The sequence below is a fragment of the Fistularia commersonii genome, chromosome 5 (genome assembly GCF_037954325.1).
Source record: "Fistularia commersonii isolate RoL2024-O1a breed Wild chromosome 5, RoL_Fcom_v1.0, whole genome shotgun sequence".
NCBI lineage: Eukaryota > Metazoa > Chordata > Actinopteri > Syngnathiformes > Fistulariidae > Fistularia > Fistularia commersonii.
Window position 1 is genome coordinate 6,076,012 of NC_141288.1, and position 21,399 is coordinate 6,097,410.

General features: G+C 42.7%; 1 protein-coding gene across 4 annotated transcripts in view; it reads right to left on the reverse strand.

The window, feature by feature from the left end:
* Positions 1–21,399, reverse strand: part of LOC147233964 (ankyrin repeat- and BTB/POZ domain-containing protein 3-A) — a 295,757-nt gene that overhangs the window by 82,087 nt on the left and 192,271 nt on the right. For all 4 annotated transcript variants that reach the window (XM_086146637.1, XM_086146635.1, XM_086146636.1 and 1 more), the window contains exon 2: positions 8,458–8,616. In XM_086146637.1, coding sequence (XP_086002763.1) covers positions 8,458–8,616 — 159 coding nt within the window. The remainder of the gene's footprint in view (positions 1–8,457; positions 8,617–21,399) is intronic.

Genomic DNA, 21,399 nt, shown 5'->3' on the forward strand with positions numbered 1-21,399 from the left:
GATCGTGTTCATTGTTCGGATATTAAACTAATAGGTTGGAAACGACCCGATGTGCTGATTCTATAAGGAGCGTTTTTATTTAATTTTTTTTCCTTATGAGGGCGCGCAACATCTGACCACGCTGCCGTTCCCCTTATTGCTTTGTTCTGGGTCTCAACTGTGATATTAGGATGCAGTGTGTTATATCATCCTATTATTCCTGCATGTTTTCCTGTTATTAATGGTTCGGTAATTACAATATCAGGGGAGTGGCAGCTTCAGTGCTCTGGGTTGCTATGCTACCCCTTGAGCCCTCCAATCGTACCCCCAGGGACAAATCTCTGATTCTGATCCTGATGGCTGGACTGAAAAAGGAGAGACTTTGCAATTACCTGGTGAAAACATTGCAAAAAAAAAAATTGGTGAAAGAATTTGATTTTTCCATGAATTTTGTTTTCAAAACCTTTGCAAAGTCTTTATTGGTGAGTCCCACAGTCTTTAGTTTCTACCAAGTCTCAGCTTGGTAAGACTATGAGACTCCTTCAGACTCTAAAAACTAGTCTTAAGGTATGAGCTGGTGTGAGTTAATAATTTTTCATAAGTTCTATGCATTTAGTCCTAAGGTATAAGCGCAGCATATTTTGAAAAAACAACTGTTCCTTGCCCAAAGGAAGAGCAGACACCCGAAAGAGTGCTGCACCGTTTTAGTTAGCTTATTCACACTAAAGCTAGCACTTGATACGCATAAAGCTGTAACCCATTAATCCTGAAATTTACATTAACCAGTTAATTTTACAAACTGCTATGATACGTTTGTAAGCAGTAGTCGGGATAACTGTCCTGTTTTGTGAAATATGAAAAAGGGAAAGATGCATTCAAAGAAGTCCAAATGTATCTACTAAGGGTAGCTTATCTCCTATCGCTGTGTGCAAAAATTGAGCATCAAACAAAAAAAAAAAAGAATTTTGTGCTTTCTTACTGTTTATTTTTGAGAATTTTTTCTGGCATCCATAATTATACAACAATAAACAATAACGTGATTAATGGTTACATTCCAATTCCAATCTTGCTTGGTGCAGTACAAATTCTGAAGTATATTAGTTTTGTTTTTATATAAGAATAACCTTCTTTTTCAGAAAGCTTAAAGTTAGCTTACACTAGGCCAGTCCCTGGTTATGCTGCCAAAGGCTTACTCTGCAGAAGGATATCCCATAAAGCACCACTCTCATTCCTCCAACTCTTCCCATCTGGGCTGCACTTATCTCCCTTCCCTGCGCATGATGGTAACTTAAGATGCTTTCCAGAGTCCTTTGGCCCCAAAGGCTCCCTGCGGACATGGCTTGATCTACCGCAGTGATCCTGCCAGGTGTCCACCTTTCTTATTTCATTTGTGAATATCAAAGTATTATTGTATGTCAGCTATCATTATGATACTGCTAGCACTACTGTTATCATTAGTATGAGATCATTTGCAACTGTCCTACCCCAACCTTGCACCCCTTCTACCCCAACCAGTTGAGACAGAAGGCCATCAGCCTTGAGCTTGGTGTTTCTTCGCCCTTGTTGCCAGGTGCTTAGTCGTGGGGGGATGCTGAATTTCTGTCCAGTGTGGTCCAGATCTGCTCTACAAGTGTCATGAGATGACTGCGTTGCAATTTTGGCACCCTTTGAATAGAACTTGACTTGATTTGACAAATTAGGTGAGGCTGGATCACATTGTTCGGTGGTACCGAGTTGCGGTACCTGAGTAGTTAAGCAATGGAGCAAAATTGATATGTTTACGAACACAGTAGTGGACCCCTATTCAGGAGTGGAGATTTTAATTTAATTTGGCTGACTATGGCCGCGGTATTAAAAATATGGTGTTATTACAAGTTGAAAATGCAAAGTAGGTGTTAATCGTATATCGCCAGTTTTCAGCCCCCATGACAATAATCGCTAGCTAATGTGCCCTCTAAATGTCTTAGCGGGGGTGGGGGTGCATTAGGGGTTCATTTTAAAGTTCTCCAGTGCTAGATTTTCTTTAACCCCCACTGTCTGCCCCCAGCCAAACCCCTCTTCTATAACCCTGCTTTATTTTCGTTTGGGAGCCAATGTAGTGTGAGCTCCTACTTCCTGTGATGTCCTGAATGCATAATGTGTCACATCTTATTTGATCTTTATGGCTATCCAGATTTCATATATATTATACTGTATTTACTGTATATATAATGTATATATATCCAACCTGTCCATATTATGGTTTTCCTAAGAGTTGTAAACATCATGGGTTGTTCCGCCGCATGTCCTCCATTGGAAAAAAAAAAAAAAAAAAAAAAGCATTATTTGGTCTTTAACTGGCTGGAGATTTATGCTTGGCATTTCACTATAATGTCGATTAAATTGAGTGTCACTGATGTTAGATGGTACGGTACGCAGCTAGCAAAAAAAGCGGTGAAATAAAACAGTAAGAACTGCCGACAGCTGATGTCAAAACGTTTAAATGCCGACTCGTTTAGTCTCCCCTGGCAATGCATTGCTGAGATATATAATAAACATGATATTTCATCGGTTCTACTCTAGCTAGTATTGTTCCTTGAGGACTGCTCATGGAAAATCTAAATATTTTCTTCTTATAAATCACTTGTTTGTGTTTAATCCCTGCTCTTATGGATTTAAACTCTTCATTTTAGTCACCTTACATTTAAGCCTTCCAATTTATTTATTGAGTGTATCCTTTCTCTGCTCTCTTACCCATTGCATCACTTTTGTTTTTCCCCCGTAAAGCACTCTGTACAATTGTCAAGAAAAGTGTCATGTAATTAAAGCTCATTACTATTATTATTGTAAGAACTACTAGTGCTACGTGGGGGTGCGGTGGGCAGCAAACTGGCCTCACAGTAAGATGGTCCCTGGTTTGATTCCCATTGTGCTCTGACAACAGCCCCCTGCTGTGCCCTGTCACCGGGGACCATTGAAGGCTATATTGTCCGTAGGCGTGAGCGAAAGTCTGAACGGTTGGATGTCTCCATGCGTGGCCCTGTGATTGACAGGTCTCGGTTAAATCCTGCCTATTACCCTGATATCAGCTGCAGTTGGGTCCAGCCCTACAGCGCAAGATAAGCAGCATAGGGTTTAGCCCCCTTTCAGGCTGAAATTTTAGTAGTTCTTAGAACCTTTTCAGGAAGGAGACCATGTCTTATTGCATAGGGACGGGATAGAAACCAGGACCCTCAGTTCCTAGAACCATCTTAGCTCCTGCCCCGAGATGGGGTCTCTTCACAGTTCTATATGAACTCATATGATGTAGGCGCTTGGTGATTGATCAAACTCATAAACTGCAATACTTCTTTCTGATTGGTTTGTTTTTGAGTGTGGCACTTAAGGTACGAGTCACAGACCCTTGAGTCAGTTTTTAGTTTTACATCCCACAGGCAATAAGGGACAAAGGTAGGAACCACTGTAAACCATCCCAAGTCCCAACTTCTCCTGCAGGAGCCTTGTTCCTGGAATATAATTAGAACTTCACTGTCCGAAAGCGGCTACTGAATGAATAAATGATTAGTACTCGTATTGTCCTGGTCAGTATGGCCCCTAAGGCAGGTCCGGATAAATGCAGACAGTTGCGTCAGGAAGGGCATCTGGCGTAAAACTTTTGCCAAAACCAAACAAGCGAATAAATTATTATAACCAGATCATACCGGATGCGTCGAGCCCTGGGTTAACAACGACTGCCATTGGTACCGATGACCTACAGGGAACCAATGGAAAGTGGGCTACTGTAGGTCAAAGAAGAAGAGGAGGAATGGTTGTTCAGAAGCTGAGAGAGGAGAAAACGCAAGAGTCTGGGACAGGGTAGGGACTTTGAATAGTGGGACTATGACAGGAAAAGGTGGAGAGTTGGTCGACATGATGCAGAGAAGGATGGTGGATATACTGTGTGTCCAGGAGACCAGGTGGAAAGGTAGTAAGGCTAGAAGCTTAGGAGCCGGCTTTAAGTTGTATTATTATGGTACTGACAAGAAGAGAAATGGATTTGGAGTTATCTTGAAGGAGGAGTTTGTTAGGAATGTTTTGGAGGTGAAAAGAATGTCAGATAGACTTATGAGTCTGAAACTGGAAATTGAATGTGACGCTCAGTGTTATTAGTGGCTATGTCCCGCATAAGGGGCATAGCGAGGGGGATATGCAGAATAAGGGGGATATGCAGAATTCTGGCAACTATAGAGGGATAAAGTTGATGAGCCATACAATGAAGTTATAAGAAAGAGTAGTTGAAACTAGACTGAGAGCAGGAGACAGCATTTGCGAACAGCAGTATGGCTTCATGCCTAGATAGAGTACTACAGATGCAGTATTTGCTTTGAGAATGCTAATAGAGAAGTACAGAGAAGGCCAGAGGGAGCTGCATTGTGTTTTTGGTAAACTTAGAAAAATCATATGACAGGATGCCAAGAGCGGAGCTCTGGTATTGCATGAGGAAATTTGGAGTGGCAGAGAAGAATGCTAGACTGGTGAAGAACATGTATGCCAGCTGTGAGGCAGTGATGTGGTGTGCTGTAGGGGTAACAGAGAAGTTCAAGGTGGAGGTGGGAATCCACCAGGGATCAGCTCTGAGCCCCTTGGAGTTTGCAATGGGCTGACAGATGAGGTTAGATAGTAAACTCCATGGACCATGATGTTTGCAGGTGACATTGTGATCTGTAGTGAGAGCAGAAAACAGGTAGAGGAAAATCAAGAGATGTGTAGGTATGCGCTGGAAAGGAGAGGAATGAAAGTTAGTCGCAGCACGACAGAATATGTGTGTGTGAAGGAGATTATCTTGGGTGGAACGGTGGGGCTACAGAGAGCAGAGATCAAGAAGTTGGAAGATTTCAGGTACTTGGGGTCAACAGTCCAGAGCAACGGACAGTGTGGTATAGAGGCAAAGAAACGGGCTCAAGCAGGTTAGAATGGGTGGAGAAAAGTGTAAGGGGTGCAATGCGATAGAAGACTATCAGCCAGAATGGAAGGAAAGGTGTACAAGACACTGGTGGAACCAGCAATGCTATATGGACAAGAGACAGTTACGAAAACAAAAAGATCGGGAATGAGTGTATCAGAGGAACAGCACATGTTAGATGTTTTGGAGAGAAGGTCAGAGAAGCCAGACTGAGATAGCTCGGTCATGTACAGAGGAGGGATAGTGAATATATTGGTAGATGGATGCTAGAATAGCAGCTGCCAGGCAGGAGGTCTCTAGGAAGACCAAAGAGAAGATTTATGGACGTAGTGAGAAAGGATATAAAGTTAGTTGGTGTGAGGGAGGAGGATACAGAGAATAGGGTTAGATGGAGAAGATTGATTCACTGTGACGGCCCCTGAAGGGAAAAGACAAAAGAAAAAGAAGATTGGAGGCAGAAGTCGTTGCAGTAGTACTGTCACTGTTACTGTTACACATCTCTGTATTGAAAAGGTCAAGGCCGTGACAACCTGCGGGATCACTCACTGTCACATCACAGAATCCTCGGGGGAAATAATGATGAGTTTCTCTGCAACAAAACAAATAAAACTCTTAATGGGTTCTCCATTGGTTCTTGGCAGGTCCAAACTGAAGACTCGTGAGGCGACGATTCTTGGATTACTACCCAGGTTCTCCGCGCTGTCAGGTGGCTTTCGGATTTGTCGTTGCTTTATGCGTCTACATTTGATTTATCGGTGGCAGAACCCGCGCAAGCCAGACTTTAAATGTACACATAAAGCATCGTGCTGCCCGTTTGATGCATTACTCATCACCCTGCGTCTGAAACGAGTTTTCAAAAGTTCTGTTGTCTCACCCTTATTGTTTTTCTCGGCAAAGGAAGATGGAACAAAAAGGATAAATGTTGCACCTTAGCATGGCCGTCATGCACACGAATGTGGCAGTAAATTAAATGAATTGTTTAGAACACATGACGATTGGATGGATGAGCTCTCTTCAATAGAGCTCTCTTTATACAATAATTTATCCTTTATAAATCTCCGTGGGGAAATGCATTCTTTGCACTTAACTCAAAGACGATTGCCCAACCTCCTGTGCCACGCCGCCCCTCTAAAGCTCCTCTTATGGGGCTTCAAATGAGCAAAACATAAACTCAGGTGAGGTATGCTTTATTTTAGTTTCTTTCAGCCTCGTGTTTGCATTTTGTTTGATGTTTGTGTTAGCGGCAGCATTCCGGCCTGGGGTGTGCAGATCACTGATCTGCCTTGAAGTGAAACCCCCGTCGCACTCCGCTTCAATCCTTATATCTGTCTTACTATTTTATTTATTGATTATTTCATAGTTTTAATCTTCCCTCTCTCATCAGTTATAATGAGGGGAACCTTAAAGGGCTTTGAAACTTTTCCTTTTTTAAAGGCTTCATTAATTTTTCACTGGCTACGAACTGTAGAAAAACAAACAAACAAAAAAAAAACTTTAGTTAAGCATTATGGAATTTGTTACAAAAAACATAGTACATTGAATTTATTATATATCTTCTTCTCCCTTCGGTTTTTCCCTTCAGGGGTCGCCACAGCGAATCAACCTCATCCATCTAACTCCATTCTCTGTATCCTCCTCTCTCACACCAACTACCTTCATATCCTCTCTCACTACATCCATAAATCCATCTTTGGTCTTCCTCGAAATCTCCTGTCATTTTAATTGTTTCTAGTAATTGTCCTTGTAATTGCCCACTTCTCTAGATTTTCCTCTACTTGTTCTCTGCTCTCACTACAGATCACAATGTCATCTGCAAACATCATGGTCCATGGAGTTTCCTGTCCAACCTCATCTGTCAGCCTGTCCATCACCATTGCAAACTCCAAGGGGCACCGAGCTGATCCCTGGTGGAGTCCCACCTCCACCTTGAACTTCTGCAGCTCCCTCTGGCCTTCTCTGTACTTCTATATTAGCATTCTCAAAGCAATTACTAAATCTGTGGTACTCTTTCTGGCAACATTGAATTTATCATATATATTTACTGTACTGAGAATTTGCTGTACATGTAACCACTGAAAGTAATAAAAGGAAACACCGTCATTTCATATTTAACATTTCATTTCAACGATCAACATTTCTGCATTAATGTATGTGCAATTCATTTCTTTTTGTCGTCCATTTTAAAGTCGCATTTAAATTAAACATTAAGGTTAATTGAACTGCGGAGAAGTCGCCGTTGCAACGGCTGTCCTAAGGTGAAATATGTGGACTGAGAACAACAACCCCTGAAAACAGCATTTAGAGGAGAAAAGACAGATCTCTTTTGAGTTTTACATGGCAAATCGTTGGGTGGGGGCATGATGGTCAAAGCAAACACAGAAAGTGTGACAGATCAACAAGGAGCACAACAGCCACGCATCTGGCGAATGTCCATGGGGGATGGAATGATGCAATATGTTAGAGGTGGAGCTCATCTTTTCAAGTGGAGGTCAAAAGCCTCGCAGGTGGTGATCTTGGATTTTAAAATTCCCCCCTGCAGGCCTAGTGAGACACAGGTGTTAGAACATCTGTGATAGAACAGTTCCTGGGCGGGTAGAGGTCGAGGAGGTCGGAGTTGGGGAGGGCTCCAGCTCTCACAGCAGGGACTATAAGACTCGGACCACCGTGACTGCACAGCAGGGGAGGAGGAGGGTGTGTGCGTGCATTCCTTCGTACTAATGGGACTTCTTTCTCAGCCTTGAGAAGATTCCTTTCATCTGCTTTACATCCTCGCTCATCTTAGGGGCTTCCATCCTAAAATATCAAGTCCCACTCAGGAACCAAATCTCCGCAATTCCTGCATTCCTGAGGTTCACATTTTGGGCGCAGTGTGTTTTTTTTTCCCTCCCCTAAAATTATGTGTTACTGACATTAACTGTTATTCTGATGACATGTCATCCCCACGCAGGCGGTTGTCACAGAATACCTGGCGGTATAGTTTAAAACAAAGGATTAAATACAGAGTGATATAAGCAAGTATTATTACAGCAAGTTAGGCTATGCAGTGTGTGTGTGTGTGTGTGTGTACGTTTGTGTGTCTCTGTCCAAAAAAAAAAAAAAACCCTCACTAACCCAAGCTTATTGTTCTGTATATTTCCTGTGTATCGTGTATTTGCAAGTGTATTTGCAGTCCCTATGTCCTCTATTGTAAGTTGCTTTGGATAAAAGCGTCTGCCAAATGCAATGTAATGTAATGTAATGTAATATTAAACAGCAAAAATTAATTTGTCAGGCTCCAAATAAAATCAAATAATACAGAAAAAAAAGAACAAAAGAAACCACCAAAAGTTTAGAATTGGAAAATCCAAAAAAGGACTGAAAACTCCCAATCCGGCAACACGCCTCCTGAATTAGCAGCTCAGAGGAGCAGATATTCTGCCCAGCACAGTTGATCTCCATAAATACAGAGATCAAAAAAGATCCATTACACATGTGAGTGGGTGTGATTTAACTTGGTGAACTGTACATAACCCCCCCATCCACCCACCCAAAGTCCCAACCTTCGGATCTGCACTCACTCAGCTCGGCGATGCTGCCCACCCTCGTTGCCAACAGTGACTGTTCCAGCGTCCTCAGCTCGGCCTGGGTGTAGCCGTGACCCTCGCTGCCGCCTCCGCCCCTCCCCATGCGCTGCTGGTCCCGCTGCAGGTTCAGACTCTCCGGCAGACTCAGAACACCTGGATACAGCAGAGTGGGAGGAAGAGAAAGGTCAAACATGGGGGAAGAGACCATTTGCCTTTGTTGATGTCATTATTGAACGCTGTTATGTTGAACTTTTGCTAGGAGGCACCATTTGAGTGATAAACGATGCATACATGAAAGGAGACGCATGCATTTCCGTTGTACTGCACTTTTGAGCATATTAATAAATTAGAAGGTTGTCCTCATTACTAGATACACTAAAAACTTGGTGAAGAGGATTTTGGATTTTTTCCCGAAGGGATATCCATACGCGTTCCTCTGCTTGATATGTTTTGGCTGGTTCGTGGCTGGTTGATAAAGGCTCCACATCTTCAGTAACTACTTGGTAGTGATAAATGTTACTGGGAACTCTAGGCCACCAGTCTGTAAGAGAGCGACTTTACTTCATTGTAATTGGCGCTGAGGGACAGAGAACTTTCTACTCGTCCCCGGACACAGCTGCAACTTTTGAAGACACTGTGACAGCACTAGAGAAACACATCTTTGCCAAAGTCAATGTGGTAGTAGAGCAACACTTTTCGGCAATGTCTACAGCTGCAGCACGAGTTGGTGGCTCAGCACATAGCCAGGTGCGTTCAATGCTAACATGGATAAGATTATTTGAGACCAGTGTTGGAATGTCTGTACAGTGACAGAATGAGGGAGAGACTGTTATTAGCCTGTCTTGACAAAGTTTTGCCTGCAAAATTTTGTCAGATGGTGCTGCAGTACAGGCTGTACAATACAAGCCCCCATAAGCTCAACTCTTGCTTTGGATGTGGACAGGACAAGCATATCGCACATTCCTCCCTGTACCCTGTGGAAACGTGTAGTGTATATCCTGCCATAAAAAGGGACATTACGCCAAAGTTTGTGATTCAGCTCATGTAATGATGTGCATGAAGTGCCTTTACCAGATGTCACCATACTGTACATGGAGAATTCAATACATGCCAAAATGAGACTAATGCAATGTCACTGTTGCCACTTGCATTACCCCTGCTGTGCCAATGCAACTTGTTGTAGATCCTGGTTCTGCTGTGTCAACACTGCAACGCCACATCTACATGAAATTCTTTGGAGACAATCCACTGTCCACAGCCTCGACCAGACTTACACAAGAGACAACAGTCCTGTGCTAGGGTGCCTTCATGCTCAAGTGCACATGGACAACATTTCTGCCGCAGCCACAGTCTTTGTCGTGGAGAGGGAAGGCACTGGTGGGTATGGACTTATTAACTGTTACTTATTTACTGTTTTTGCCTCAGGCAAAGTGCTGCCCACACGGATGATGTCTACAAAAGCTACGACATCTATGGCTTGGGACGTTATTGACACGGGGTGTGTAAAGAAGTTTGTGCATGAAGTGAAACTTGACACTAGTGCATGAGAAGCTGCAGCACTTGCCTTTTGCAATCAGAGGCTCTTCCTCTGCTGCGTTGGATTACTTGCTGAAGGCTCGTGACATACAGAAGATAGTTGTTTGAACTGCTCTTTGGACATAAAATGTGCACTAAACTGAACATTCTTCCTCAGCCTCCTAGGGTGATGCCTTCACCTGTGACTGTATGTGACACAGTAAAGAGGAACCAGAGCAAGAAGTGGAATACAACTCATCTAGTCTGCGTTCCACTTCCAGCACTCACAAACTTCCATTGGCAGTTCTCCGACCCTCAAACGCTCCAGAGCCAAGCCTTAGTGGTAGCAGGACCATCTTCTCCATTGACTTGTTTTCATGTGAGTCCTCTCTTTATTCTATCTAGTTAACATGGGCATATGTTTTAAGTGCTAAGGTTACTTCCCTCTTCATGCGATCCTATTCTACATGTTACAGGTTCATATGTTTACATTGGGTTTCACTGTCATTACAGTGAACCTAGATTTTGTTGTATTTATACTGAACCCAGAGTATTGTTTTACAGAGGGGAGATGTGTTCTTGAATGCTGCTAACATGTACGAAAGAAGAAGAAGAAATGTGATCCGTTGTGCTGTACTTACTGTTAAGCGTAAGTTTATCAAATGTTATTAATAAGTTACAAGGTTGTCCTCATTACTGGAGTTACTACATGCGGAAACCAAAAAAATACACCAGCTCTTTCAGTTACATATTCAAATCAGTATTTCTAAAAGAAAAACACACACATTCGTTTTCAGACGAGGGTCCCAGAGAGCAAACATTAGTTTCAAAGAAAAGAGAGAGTCCCAAGCAGCCCAGGAAAAAATGAAAACATTTTCACTGAAGGCTTACTAATTAATTTTCTCATAGTGTTTCCTCTCAGATGCAAAAACACATCATCAGCATGATTCCAACCGGGCTGTTTGTCTTGCTAAACCTTCTGCTGTTGGACTTTTATCCCGAATGAAACAACATGTGACATAAAAAAAAAAATCAAATCAGAAGAAATCAAAAGAACAAAAGAAAAAAGAAAATTAAACTTAGGTATACCAACAAACAAGATATCAAGTTGAAAATGGAAAATAATGAAAATCGTGAAATTGTCATAGAGCCCCTTGTTCATCGTGTTGACTAGCCTCCTGTCTCTCCCCTCCAGTCCTGGTGTATCTAAACTAGTGTTTCCCAACCTTTTTTGAGCCACGGCACATATTTTACATTAGAAAAATCACACGGCACACCACCAAATAAATATGTTTTTTAACGAATTGGAATGAAACCGTAGTCTCAATTTACTTAGTGTGAAATCTAATATATCTAATATCTGTAGATTCATCAAGTTGCAATGCAAATTTCCCACTGATGTGCAACTTTTCCAGAACACTTTTTTCAATGTCTGAAGACATGTCATCAATATGTCTGGAAATTGTATTATTTGAGAGAACTCGGGCTATTTCTTTATCAGCGCCAGAGCCCAGCATTTCTTCTACAATGATTTTGCCGGCAGGTAGTATTAATGTTTTGCTACGGTGTGTGGCTGTTTGGATTTAGAGATGAGTTCAGCTACTTTGTAGCAAGCTTTCACTGCTTTCTCACTCGTCTTGGTAGTTTTCAACAATGCTGCCTGTTTGTTTACACAGATACAAGTACTTTTTATTTTAAAAATGTATCACACAAAGCGTCACTAATCACACTGATACACAGATACACGGGTTAATTCACTACCCGTTGCCATCGAATGGGCACGCTGCCCACATAGACATAGGAAGACACATTATTTGCGTTGGATAAATAATTTTCGGACCAATCAGGTAAAAGTGGGCATTTTTCCACGGCACACCCGATGATCTCTCACGGCACACTAATGTGCCACGACACAGTGGTTGGGAAACACTGATCTAAACTCCCTGCCTCCCAGAGCTCGGGGCGAGATGGTGGTGCGTTTGTCTCTTGTGTCTGCTCTGTCCCCTGGATCCCTGTTCAGGAAGATCCCAGAGGCTCCTGACTTTTGGTGCTACTTTGTCCACAGCCTTCCAGTTCCTTAACCCCCTGCAATATGTACTACGGGTATATCATACTCCCTGGAGTTACTGAAAGATCCTGACTGCCTCTATCTTTCCCCCTGTGTTACATTTTGGCACTCTTCTTGTCCCTGACCCCCTACGTTATGTACTCCCGATACAAGAAGGTCCAAAAGATCCCGTTAGATCCTTTAAGACTGGTAAGACTGGGACTCTTTGTCCAACATTTTCCGTGTCCTTCCAGATTCCAAACCACCTGTGTTGAATACTACCTACGCAGGAAGATCCTGGAAGATCCTGGAAGATCCTGGCTCCTTGGGCTACATTGTCAATATCCTTTGTCTTTCCAGTTCCCGAACCCCCTGCTCAACGCCCTATACAGGAAGATCCTGGTAGATCTTGAAAGATCTGGTAGATCCTGAAAGATTCCCTACTGCCTTTGTCCAACACTGGCCTGAGCCCCTGTGCTACTTTGGCAACATCTTTCTAGTCCCTTTCCAGTCCCTGACCCCCTATGCTACACTGATAGTTACTGACTCCTTGTGCTACATTGTCAACATCCTTCCAGTCAGGGACCCCACCCAGTGCTACATACTACTTACACAGGAGGATCCCAGAAGATATTAGAAGATCCTGACTCCTTGTTCTATATTGTCAGTAGTCTTTGTCTTTCCTGTCCCTGACTCCTGTGTGCTATCAATTTCCTCTAGAGGAAGATCCCAGTAGAAAAAATTCGAGATGTAGAGATGGAATGTAATCCACACAAAGTACTGGTTGAAAATGTATCTTCTAGAAAAAGAGAAGGAACCCAAGAAGGTAACACTTGTCACGCACACATTTCAGAACTTTCTTTTTAAAAAAAACAAAAAAAACCAAACAAATATTAAGATATTGGTTCAGGTACATCCCGAGTATAAATACACATTAAGTCAGGTGGAATAACAGGTGTTATTTGTTTATATTTTTACCACGGCTCAAGGAGGAATGGGATATTCAGTGCTATTCTGAGGCTTACTATTTTAGCCAAAGCTAATGAAGCTGATGCAAAAGAAGCTGGATGTCGCCGCAAGCCTTGGGATAAGAAGACTCGGAGTGCAGGGGGGTTAGTGGTGTAATTTATGTCCAAATTTCCCAGCTACGGATTCCTTCCACTGCTTCCAGGAATTCCAGTATTCCCCAGCCACACCAGTGCCTTTCTCTTCCCACAGCCTTTCCAACGGGTAAGATGTTTTCAGAGCACCCTCCTCCACCGCTACCAAAACCCACCGATAATTATCCCGACAAGGGTTTTCCACTGTTTGCCATCGAGGGTGTGTCCTGACTCCAGTGTTCCAAGTTACTAACCGACAAACGCTTCCAATGCAAGTACTCATTTAGCGATTAGCCAAACCGAATTAGACTGTGCCCAGTCTAATTTAATTCAATTTTATTTGTTGTTCCAAGCTCAGACATTTGGTTTGGAAAAGGGAAAACTCACCCGGACATCACAATTTATTGATCATACTGACGTTTCGATCCCAACGGAATTTTTTCAAAGGTTATTTGAAGATCAATGCATGGGATTTTGCTGTCTTTGTTTCTTTCTTTTTTTTTTCCTCGGTGAAGGATGAAGTGATATTTTCTAAATGGGACCTGCACACAATATTTGTTTAATGTGCCGACATCCTCCTTGAAAAAACACAAGACACCCGTGTGAAGCTTCTCTGTGAAGCTTTTCTTTTCATTTTTTTTTTCCACTAGTTCTACCCGCTGCGCCTGATTTTTTCGAAAGACTGAAAACATGATTTTGAGTAGGTTCATATTGTGCGATAAAATTGGCTTTTATCACATTTTCAGATATCTGTGAAATTGCATTTGAGTTTTTATTTTGTTTCATATCAAAAATTGTCATGTGAAATGTTTGGATGCTTCACTAAAATTATCAACTAAAAATCTGTAAATAATATTTTTTTGTGTGTGTGGGGGTTATGCTAGCCTATGCTAGTTGTCATTGGTTGAGAGGAAAGATTTGCAAGTCATTCACTCTCTCAGTCAGAAATGAACCAGGGACTTTCTTGCTGTGACACCAAATTACTGAAGACTAAAAATGTTTAACTGTCATTATGCAAGCATAATGAATTTTTGTTGAGAGCTCCCGGCATGGAGTACCTGTGCCGTTTAGCATGCACTTAGGGTGGCCGGGAGGCTGGATCCTTGATTGACATTAACCCTCATATTATGTTAAGGGTCAATTTGACCCATTTCACCCATCGACCCAATGGGTCAAATTGACCCTTAACATAATATGAGGGTTAACTCTGGACTGGTCTAAGGGCAACATATGGAGACAAACAACCATTCACTTGCTCATTCAAATGTCGGGTGGTTTGGAGTCACCAATGCATGTATTTGGACTGTGGGAGGAAAACCGGAGAACCCGGAGCAGAACATGTATACTCCACACAAAAAAGGCTCCCCAACCAGGGGCCTTCTTGCTATGATCCAGAGAGGGTCCACATACCATCCACTGCAAAAGAATATAGCCCGAGATGACCTTAAATAGCATTAAAACCCTCGAAAAACAATCGCACCATCACTTGTCAGTTTTCCAGGAAGAAGGGGACTCTTTGTTGTCATAGTTACATGAAGAACCCTGTACTTTAAGATAAACTTTAAAGGGAACAACAGAGACAACATTGTTTGTCAAAGGATCTTGTGCTTTACTTCCACAGATATTAATCTCTCAAATCGCGGATGAGGACAAAGTCGAGAGCTTTTACCGACCGTTGAGGCAGTCCCTTTGATTTGTGATTTTGGGCCGTGCTAATAAAATCTGACAGGAACTTGAACTTCAATAAACAAATACATGTGAAATCGGCAACAGAGAAAAAAACAGCAAAAAAAAACCAAAAAAACAAACAAAGAATAAGCATCTCTCGATCTTGTCTTTTATTATATAAAGTAAACAAAAGAGACAGATTAAGGGAGAGGCTCAGAGGATTTGACAGGGACACAAGCAGCCGAGTGAAAACACAGAGAGGCAGGAAATAAGACAGATAGAGAGAGTTGTATTAAGGTAAAACAGGAAGCATCCAAAACAGGGAAAGGCAGGGAAAAACACAATCCTGGAAACAAGAAACAAGCTCTTGCTTCCAAAATTGATGTTCTTTTGTTTTCACAGCCCTGGTTTTGAGAGCTACTGTGCAATTGGTCAGAAATTGGACGCGAGTGTGGTTTATGTAGAAAAGGATGAATGTTGTCATTCCCTTTTCATCACAGCAGAAATATGATAATTTATGTAAATCATCTAGTTAGGTGTCCATCCATCCATCCATCCATCCATCCATCCATCCATTCATCCATCCATCCATCCATCCATCTTCCCCCTGCTTCTCTGGAGTTGGGTTGTGGGGGCAGCAGCCAGAGCAGTGCAACCCAGACCTCCCTCTACCCCGCCACATGGTCCAGCTCCTCTGGGGGGACCACAAGACGCTCCCAAGCTACTTGGAGACATAGTCTCTCCAGCGTGTCCTGGGTCTATCCGTAGTCTCCTCCAAGATTGACATGCCCAGAATACCTCTCCCGGAAGCCTCCTGACCAGATGCCCAAGCCACCTCATCTGGCTCTTCTCTATGCAGAGGAGCAGCAGCTCTACTCGGTATACATCTTCTCAAATGACCAAACTTCTCACCCAATCTCTTATGGAGAGTCCGGCCACCCTGCGGAGAAAACTCATTTCGGCCGCTTGTATCCGCGATCTCGTTCTTTCGGTCACTACTCACAGCTCGTGATCACAGGTGAGAGTAGGAATGTAAATTGACCACGACAGACCTGTACAGAGTCCGCATCACTGCAGACGTCACACCGATCTGCCTGTCAATCTCCCGCTCCATCCTCCCTTCACTTGTGAACAAGACCCCGCGATACTTGAATGCCTCCACTTGGGGAAGGATGTCTTCCCTGACCCAGAGTCGGCTTTCCATCCGTTTCAGGTTGAGCACCATGGTCTCGGATTTGGAGGTGCTGATCCTCATCTCAGCTGCTTCACACTCGGCTGTGAACTGCTTCAGTGAGAGCTGGAGATCATGGCTTGATGAAGCCAACAGAACCACATCATCTGCCAAAAGCAGAGACTCGATCCTGCGGCCACCAAAATGGATCCCCTCAATATCAATAGAAATTCTGTGCATAAAAGTTATTAACAGAACAATAGTCAGCCCTGGCGGAGTCCAACTCTCACTGGAAATGGGTCTGTCTTACAACTGGCAATACAGACCAGGCTCCGACAACAATCATACAGGGACCAAACAGGCCGTTTAACGGGGTTTGGTACCCCACTATCCCGGAGCACCCCCCACAGGATTGCCCGTGGGGCACGATCAAATGCCTTCTCCATACCCACAAAACACATGTAGACTGGTTGGACAAACTCCCAAACGCCCTCGAGGACCTTGCTGGGGTTATAGAGCTGAGTGGACCTTACCGGGGAGGCTGAGGAGTGTGAGCCCCCTATAGCTGGATTACACCCCTTTTTAAAAAGGGGGATCACCACCCTGATTTGCCAGTCCAGTGGCACTGTTCACGACATCTACGCAATGCGCCAGGGGCATGTCAGCCAGGACAGCCCTACAGCATCCAGAAACTTGAGGAACCCAGGGTGTACCTCATCCACTCCCGGGCCCCCGCCACTTAAGAGCTTTTTGACTGCTTCAGCAGTTTCAGACTCAGAAATAACTGCGTCCGCTCCAGAGTCCCCTACCTCAGACGGTCTCAGAAGTATTCCAGCCGCTGATCAATAAAGTCTCTATTTGAGGTCAGCAGTGCCCCGCTCCCACTGTACACAGTGTTGACGGAGCAGTGCTTCTCCCTTCTGAGTCGCCAGATGGTGGACCAGTATCTCATCGACACCCACTGGAAGTCGTTCTCGATGGTCTCCCCAAACTCCTCCACGCCCGAGTTTTTGCCTCGGCAACCGCCGAAACCGCATGCCGCTTGGCCTGCCGGTACTTGTCAGTTGGCTTGGGAGCCCCACAGGCCAGAAAGGCCCGATACGATTCTTTCTTCAGTTTGATGGCTTCCCCCACCACTGGGATCAACCAGCGGGTTTTAGGATTGCCAACACGACAGGCAGCGACCGCCTAATGGCCGCAGCTCCAGTCTGCCACCTCGACAATGGAAGCATGGCCCTTTCTGACCTAATGTCCCCTGCCTTCCTTAGCATGTGGTTGTAGCTTTGCCGAAGGTGGGAGGTGAAACTCCTTCTGACAGGGGACCCTGCCAGACTCCCTGCAGACCCTCACATTACGTTTGAGTCTGCCAGGTCTGACCGGCATCCTCCCCCACCAATAGTTGACAGCTGGCAGTAAAAGGATGACAGCATACAGAAAGAGGACGTTATTTTAGATTTGGATCATTTAAGTTCAGCTTTTTTTTTTTTTTCATAAATACAAGAATGAGTCAAATAAACATTGAATATTTTGCTTAAAGGTAACCGTCAACCCAATGCCTATATTTCAGAGTTCAAAATGCTTTGTTGCATGCAGAAATGTAATTTGGTTTTCTTTGCAGTTGTTAAATGATTTTAAAAAAAGGCAATACATATTTTGTTTATGAAGGCAAAAAATAACATTATATGCCTAATTAATTTTAAATTTCAAAAGGGTTGTGTGGCTTGCATTTAGGTTACTAATAAACAATCTTTAATTAAATAAAAGGACAATATCCCATAAGGGAAAAGTTAATCAAACATGGAACTCAAAGAAACCCGGCTTAAAGCAAAGCATCAACTCAAGAATCCCTAAATACAAAGAATGATTAGTTAGAAGATGATATTATACACTGTGAAAAGGCGGCTGAGAGGGGTTGTGGGCGGGGCTAACAAGAACTTCCACACTACGAGGGACGAAACACCATGGTCGGAGAGAACATGGATCATGAACAAATGACCTGCTCCTTGCGGGAGCCTTAAGTTTTCGGGTTCCCGACGGGTTCTTGTTGGCGGCGCTTACTTAGAAGTTAATAAGTTCTGCGAATGTGAGTGAAATGAGGTCCTTGAACCTCGGCTTCAAAACACTCCGGATACGGGAGCCACCGGAAACCACGCGGCGGCCTCGGCTGGAGGTCGGTCTTGTGTGTGAGTGTGTGCGTGAGTGTGTTTGTGTGTGTGTGTCTTGAAATGGAGGAAATATCCTTGGAGACTCACAGTTCTTTGAAATCAAGGCCCAACATCTTCACCCCCCTAACCCTCATCCTGCCCCCTCCCAGCTGCCCAAACCATTCTTTTAATATAATCCTGGGGTGCCAAGGAGCCCTTTGCTGAATTATTCATACCCTCAGATCAAGACATATCAACAACTCTCTTTCTCTCTCTCTCTCTCTCTCTCTCTCTCTATCTCTCTTTCCCCACCTCCCACTCCCTCTTCATGTTATCTCTCCACAACACTTGGCTTCTCCAGACACTCAGGAAAAAAAAAAAAAAAAAAAAAAAAAACTAGGCAGGATTATTTGATCGTGGCTGGTGCTGGTGTAATAAACATAAGAGGTGAGAAAGAAGAAGTTTGCCTGGCCTGTCGGAGACGGCGGTGAGGGAGATCTTGCAAATGCACAAGGTAAAAAAATGCATGCCCAAGCAACAATGTATTTTGATATTTTATCTCTTTGTGTCAATACTCAGTACATCTTGAGAGGTCTGAAGATATATCGATTTTATTTTGAGGTGCTAAACCACACTAAACCACCTGTTAACATTGTTGAACGAAACTTAGCGGCCTGCAATCACACACACCAGCTGATCACTGAAGCCAAAGAATCTGCAGGAAATAGATGATCCCCCCCATGCTTTGCTTTCTCTCCCGTCTCTAGTGTCCTGCCCGAGGACACTTCGGCACACAGACAGGACGAGCCAGTCATCAAACCAGCAACCTTCCGATTGCAGGGATGCCTGCTCTGCCAGATAAGGACTAAAGCCTTCATAGGAACTTGTAGGCTTCAAATTTGGACAAATATTGTTACAAATATTGTTTTCCCAACAAAAAAGAAAAAAGACAGATACCTTATTTCTGAACCATTACATTTGCACATAAGCCACTACAATGTCACCAATGTATATTTTAATTTTGCAGAAAATGTGTTATTATACCGTATATAATATAATAATATTGTAACTAATATATAATATAATAAAATTATACCATATGAAAAAACCAAAAGATTAATATCTTGGTATCATAGTGAACATAATCATATCAACAAGAATTAAAGATATTATAGGCCTACTGTAATAAAGCAAACATATTTCAGCATTGGGACAATTGTTGTTATTATACAGTTTTTTATACTGCCAAAAAACCTGTATTACTCTGCATCATAGCAAAATTTTGGCCTCAAGATTAACATTTTGAGATGTATATTTCATTTTTAGGGAACTTGTTGTTATAGTGTTTTCTTGGAGGGGAAAAAAGTCTAATATGGAGCGGTTCTGTAAAATTTATGAATGAGCTACGTGTGCAGACCTAGCCCAGCAAACCTCACAAACAAACAAACAAAACCAAAAACAAAAAAGAAAATCATCACACATTGTTGACTGAACCTTGATGGAAGTGAATGCCACCACAACCTGACGGATTCTTTGTATTCTATTAATATGATGGAGGAGCCCAGAGATTGTTTTCTTCAAGATGTGAACCCCCTTGCAAAAAAAAAGACAGAAAAATGTGATGTGTTTCCCAGGTGTGAAGTACCCGTCGTTCTCCAGGATGTTCTGGGCTGATTTACGGCGACCGCAGCCGGTTTGATGTCCTCAGTACAAAAACGACATGACAGGTGGTTCCGGCTGCTGATGTTGTGTTCTGTGCAGTCTCACTGACCGCTCTGGTAATAAACCTTTTTTTCTTTTCAAGGGGATGAGACCCCCTACTCTATTCCTTTATTCATTACCTACTGTATACTGCTTATGCTGCACACAAGGTCAGGCTAGTGCCGATTCGAGGTGTCATCGAACAAGAGGCAGGATTCATCCTGGACCAATCACAGGGTCACATATAGAAACATACAACCATTCATTCTCTTATTCACATGTCATATGGAGACATACAACTATTCGTGCACTTCTGTACATTCTTAGGGCCATTGCCATTCACTCTTTCATTCACGTCTGATAAAAACATACGGTATGAAGAGAATTTGTGATCCAATTTTGAACAAACTTCATGTACGGACAAACAAACAAACAAATTTGGCATTGTGGCATTGTACAATAGCGGCAGTCGTGCGTGCTACTCCGCATTGTTTACATCGTTCATGGTTGCGTTCTACTGTAATAGTGCTTTTTTTATGCTTTTTTTTCAGTAAATTAGACCTCATTATGTCTCCAAAAAAGGTTAAAAGTGCCAGTGATGGCAGTGTTTAGACAAGGTTAAGAATTTCAGTTGATTTGAAGAAGGAAATTGTGTGAGCGCGTTCATGTTGCAGATCTCTCTGAGCACTATGACATGGCTAAGTCAACTGTCTGTCCAATCCTGAAGAACAAAGATGTGCTAAAGACAGCTGATGTGGCAAAAAGGGGTGACTATGTTGACGAAACAAATGACTCAAGTCTTGTTAGAAGTAGAAAAGTGATTGTTAATTTGGATTGATGAAAAACAGCTTGCTGGAGATAGCGTAGCAAGGCTTTACTTTTGCTGATTTAGCAAATGAAATGCAGAATACAAGTGCTGGCAAGAAGAGAAAGAACACCTGAAACACAGAAAGGGTTATCTTTAATTCCTTTCTGTAAATTTGCGACAAGTAAACTCATAAAAAAGTGCATGGATCAATGGGATTTACATTAATTTCAATAGGAAACATTGACTTAGTTCCTGATCATCTGTAAACCAAATAAAGGCTTTGTAAGCTGAAGATCCACTATATAACCATTCATTTTCTGATGCGCACATCCTCTGGAGACATATGATATGTGTCTAGAGACAGATGTGCCAGTCACTGCGCCACTGTTGTTCCACACACAAAGACTCCGTGTAATATTGGGTTTATCAGAAACAGTTTTGTTTTTTTGGAAATTAAACGGAGTGAATGCAGTGAACGTTCTTGACATTTTTGAATCTATTTATGTTCCAGCATCAGGCAGTTTGAACGGTCATGAGAGGCGAAGAACATTATTCACTTTTGTGTATCTTCTTGAAAAGTTTTACTTTATCCTTATTATTTTTTGCATGAGTTGGTTTTATGTATCCAACAACAGCTTTTAATGTGAATCATATTATCATTTAACAACATCAAGCAATTCATTAATTACTTCTAAGACAGGCATGTCTGTGTCTCAGTTGTTGGTGTTAAGAACAGTGTAATTATACTGAAAAAGGTGACATTTGTTTATGAAAATTGTATA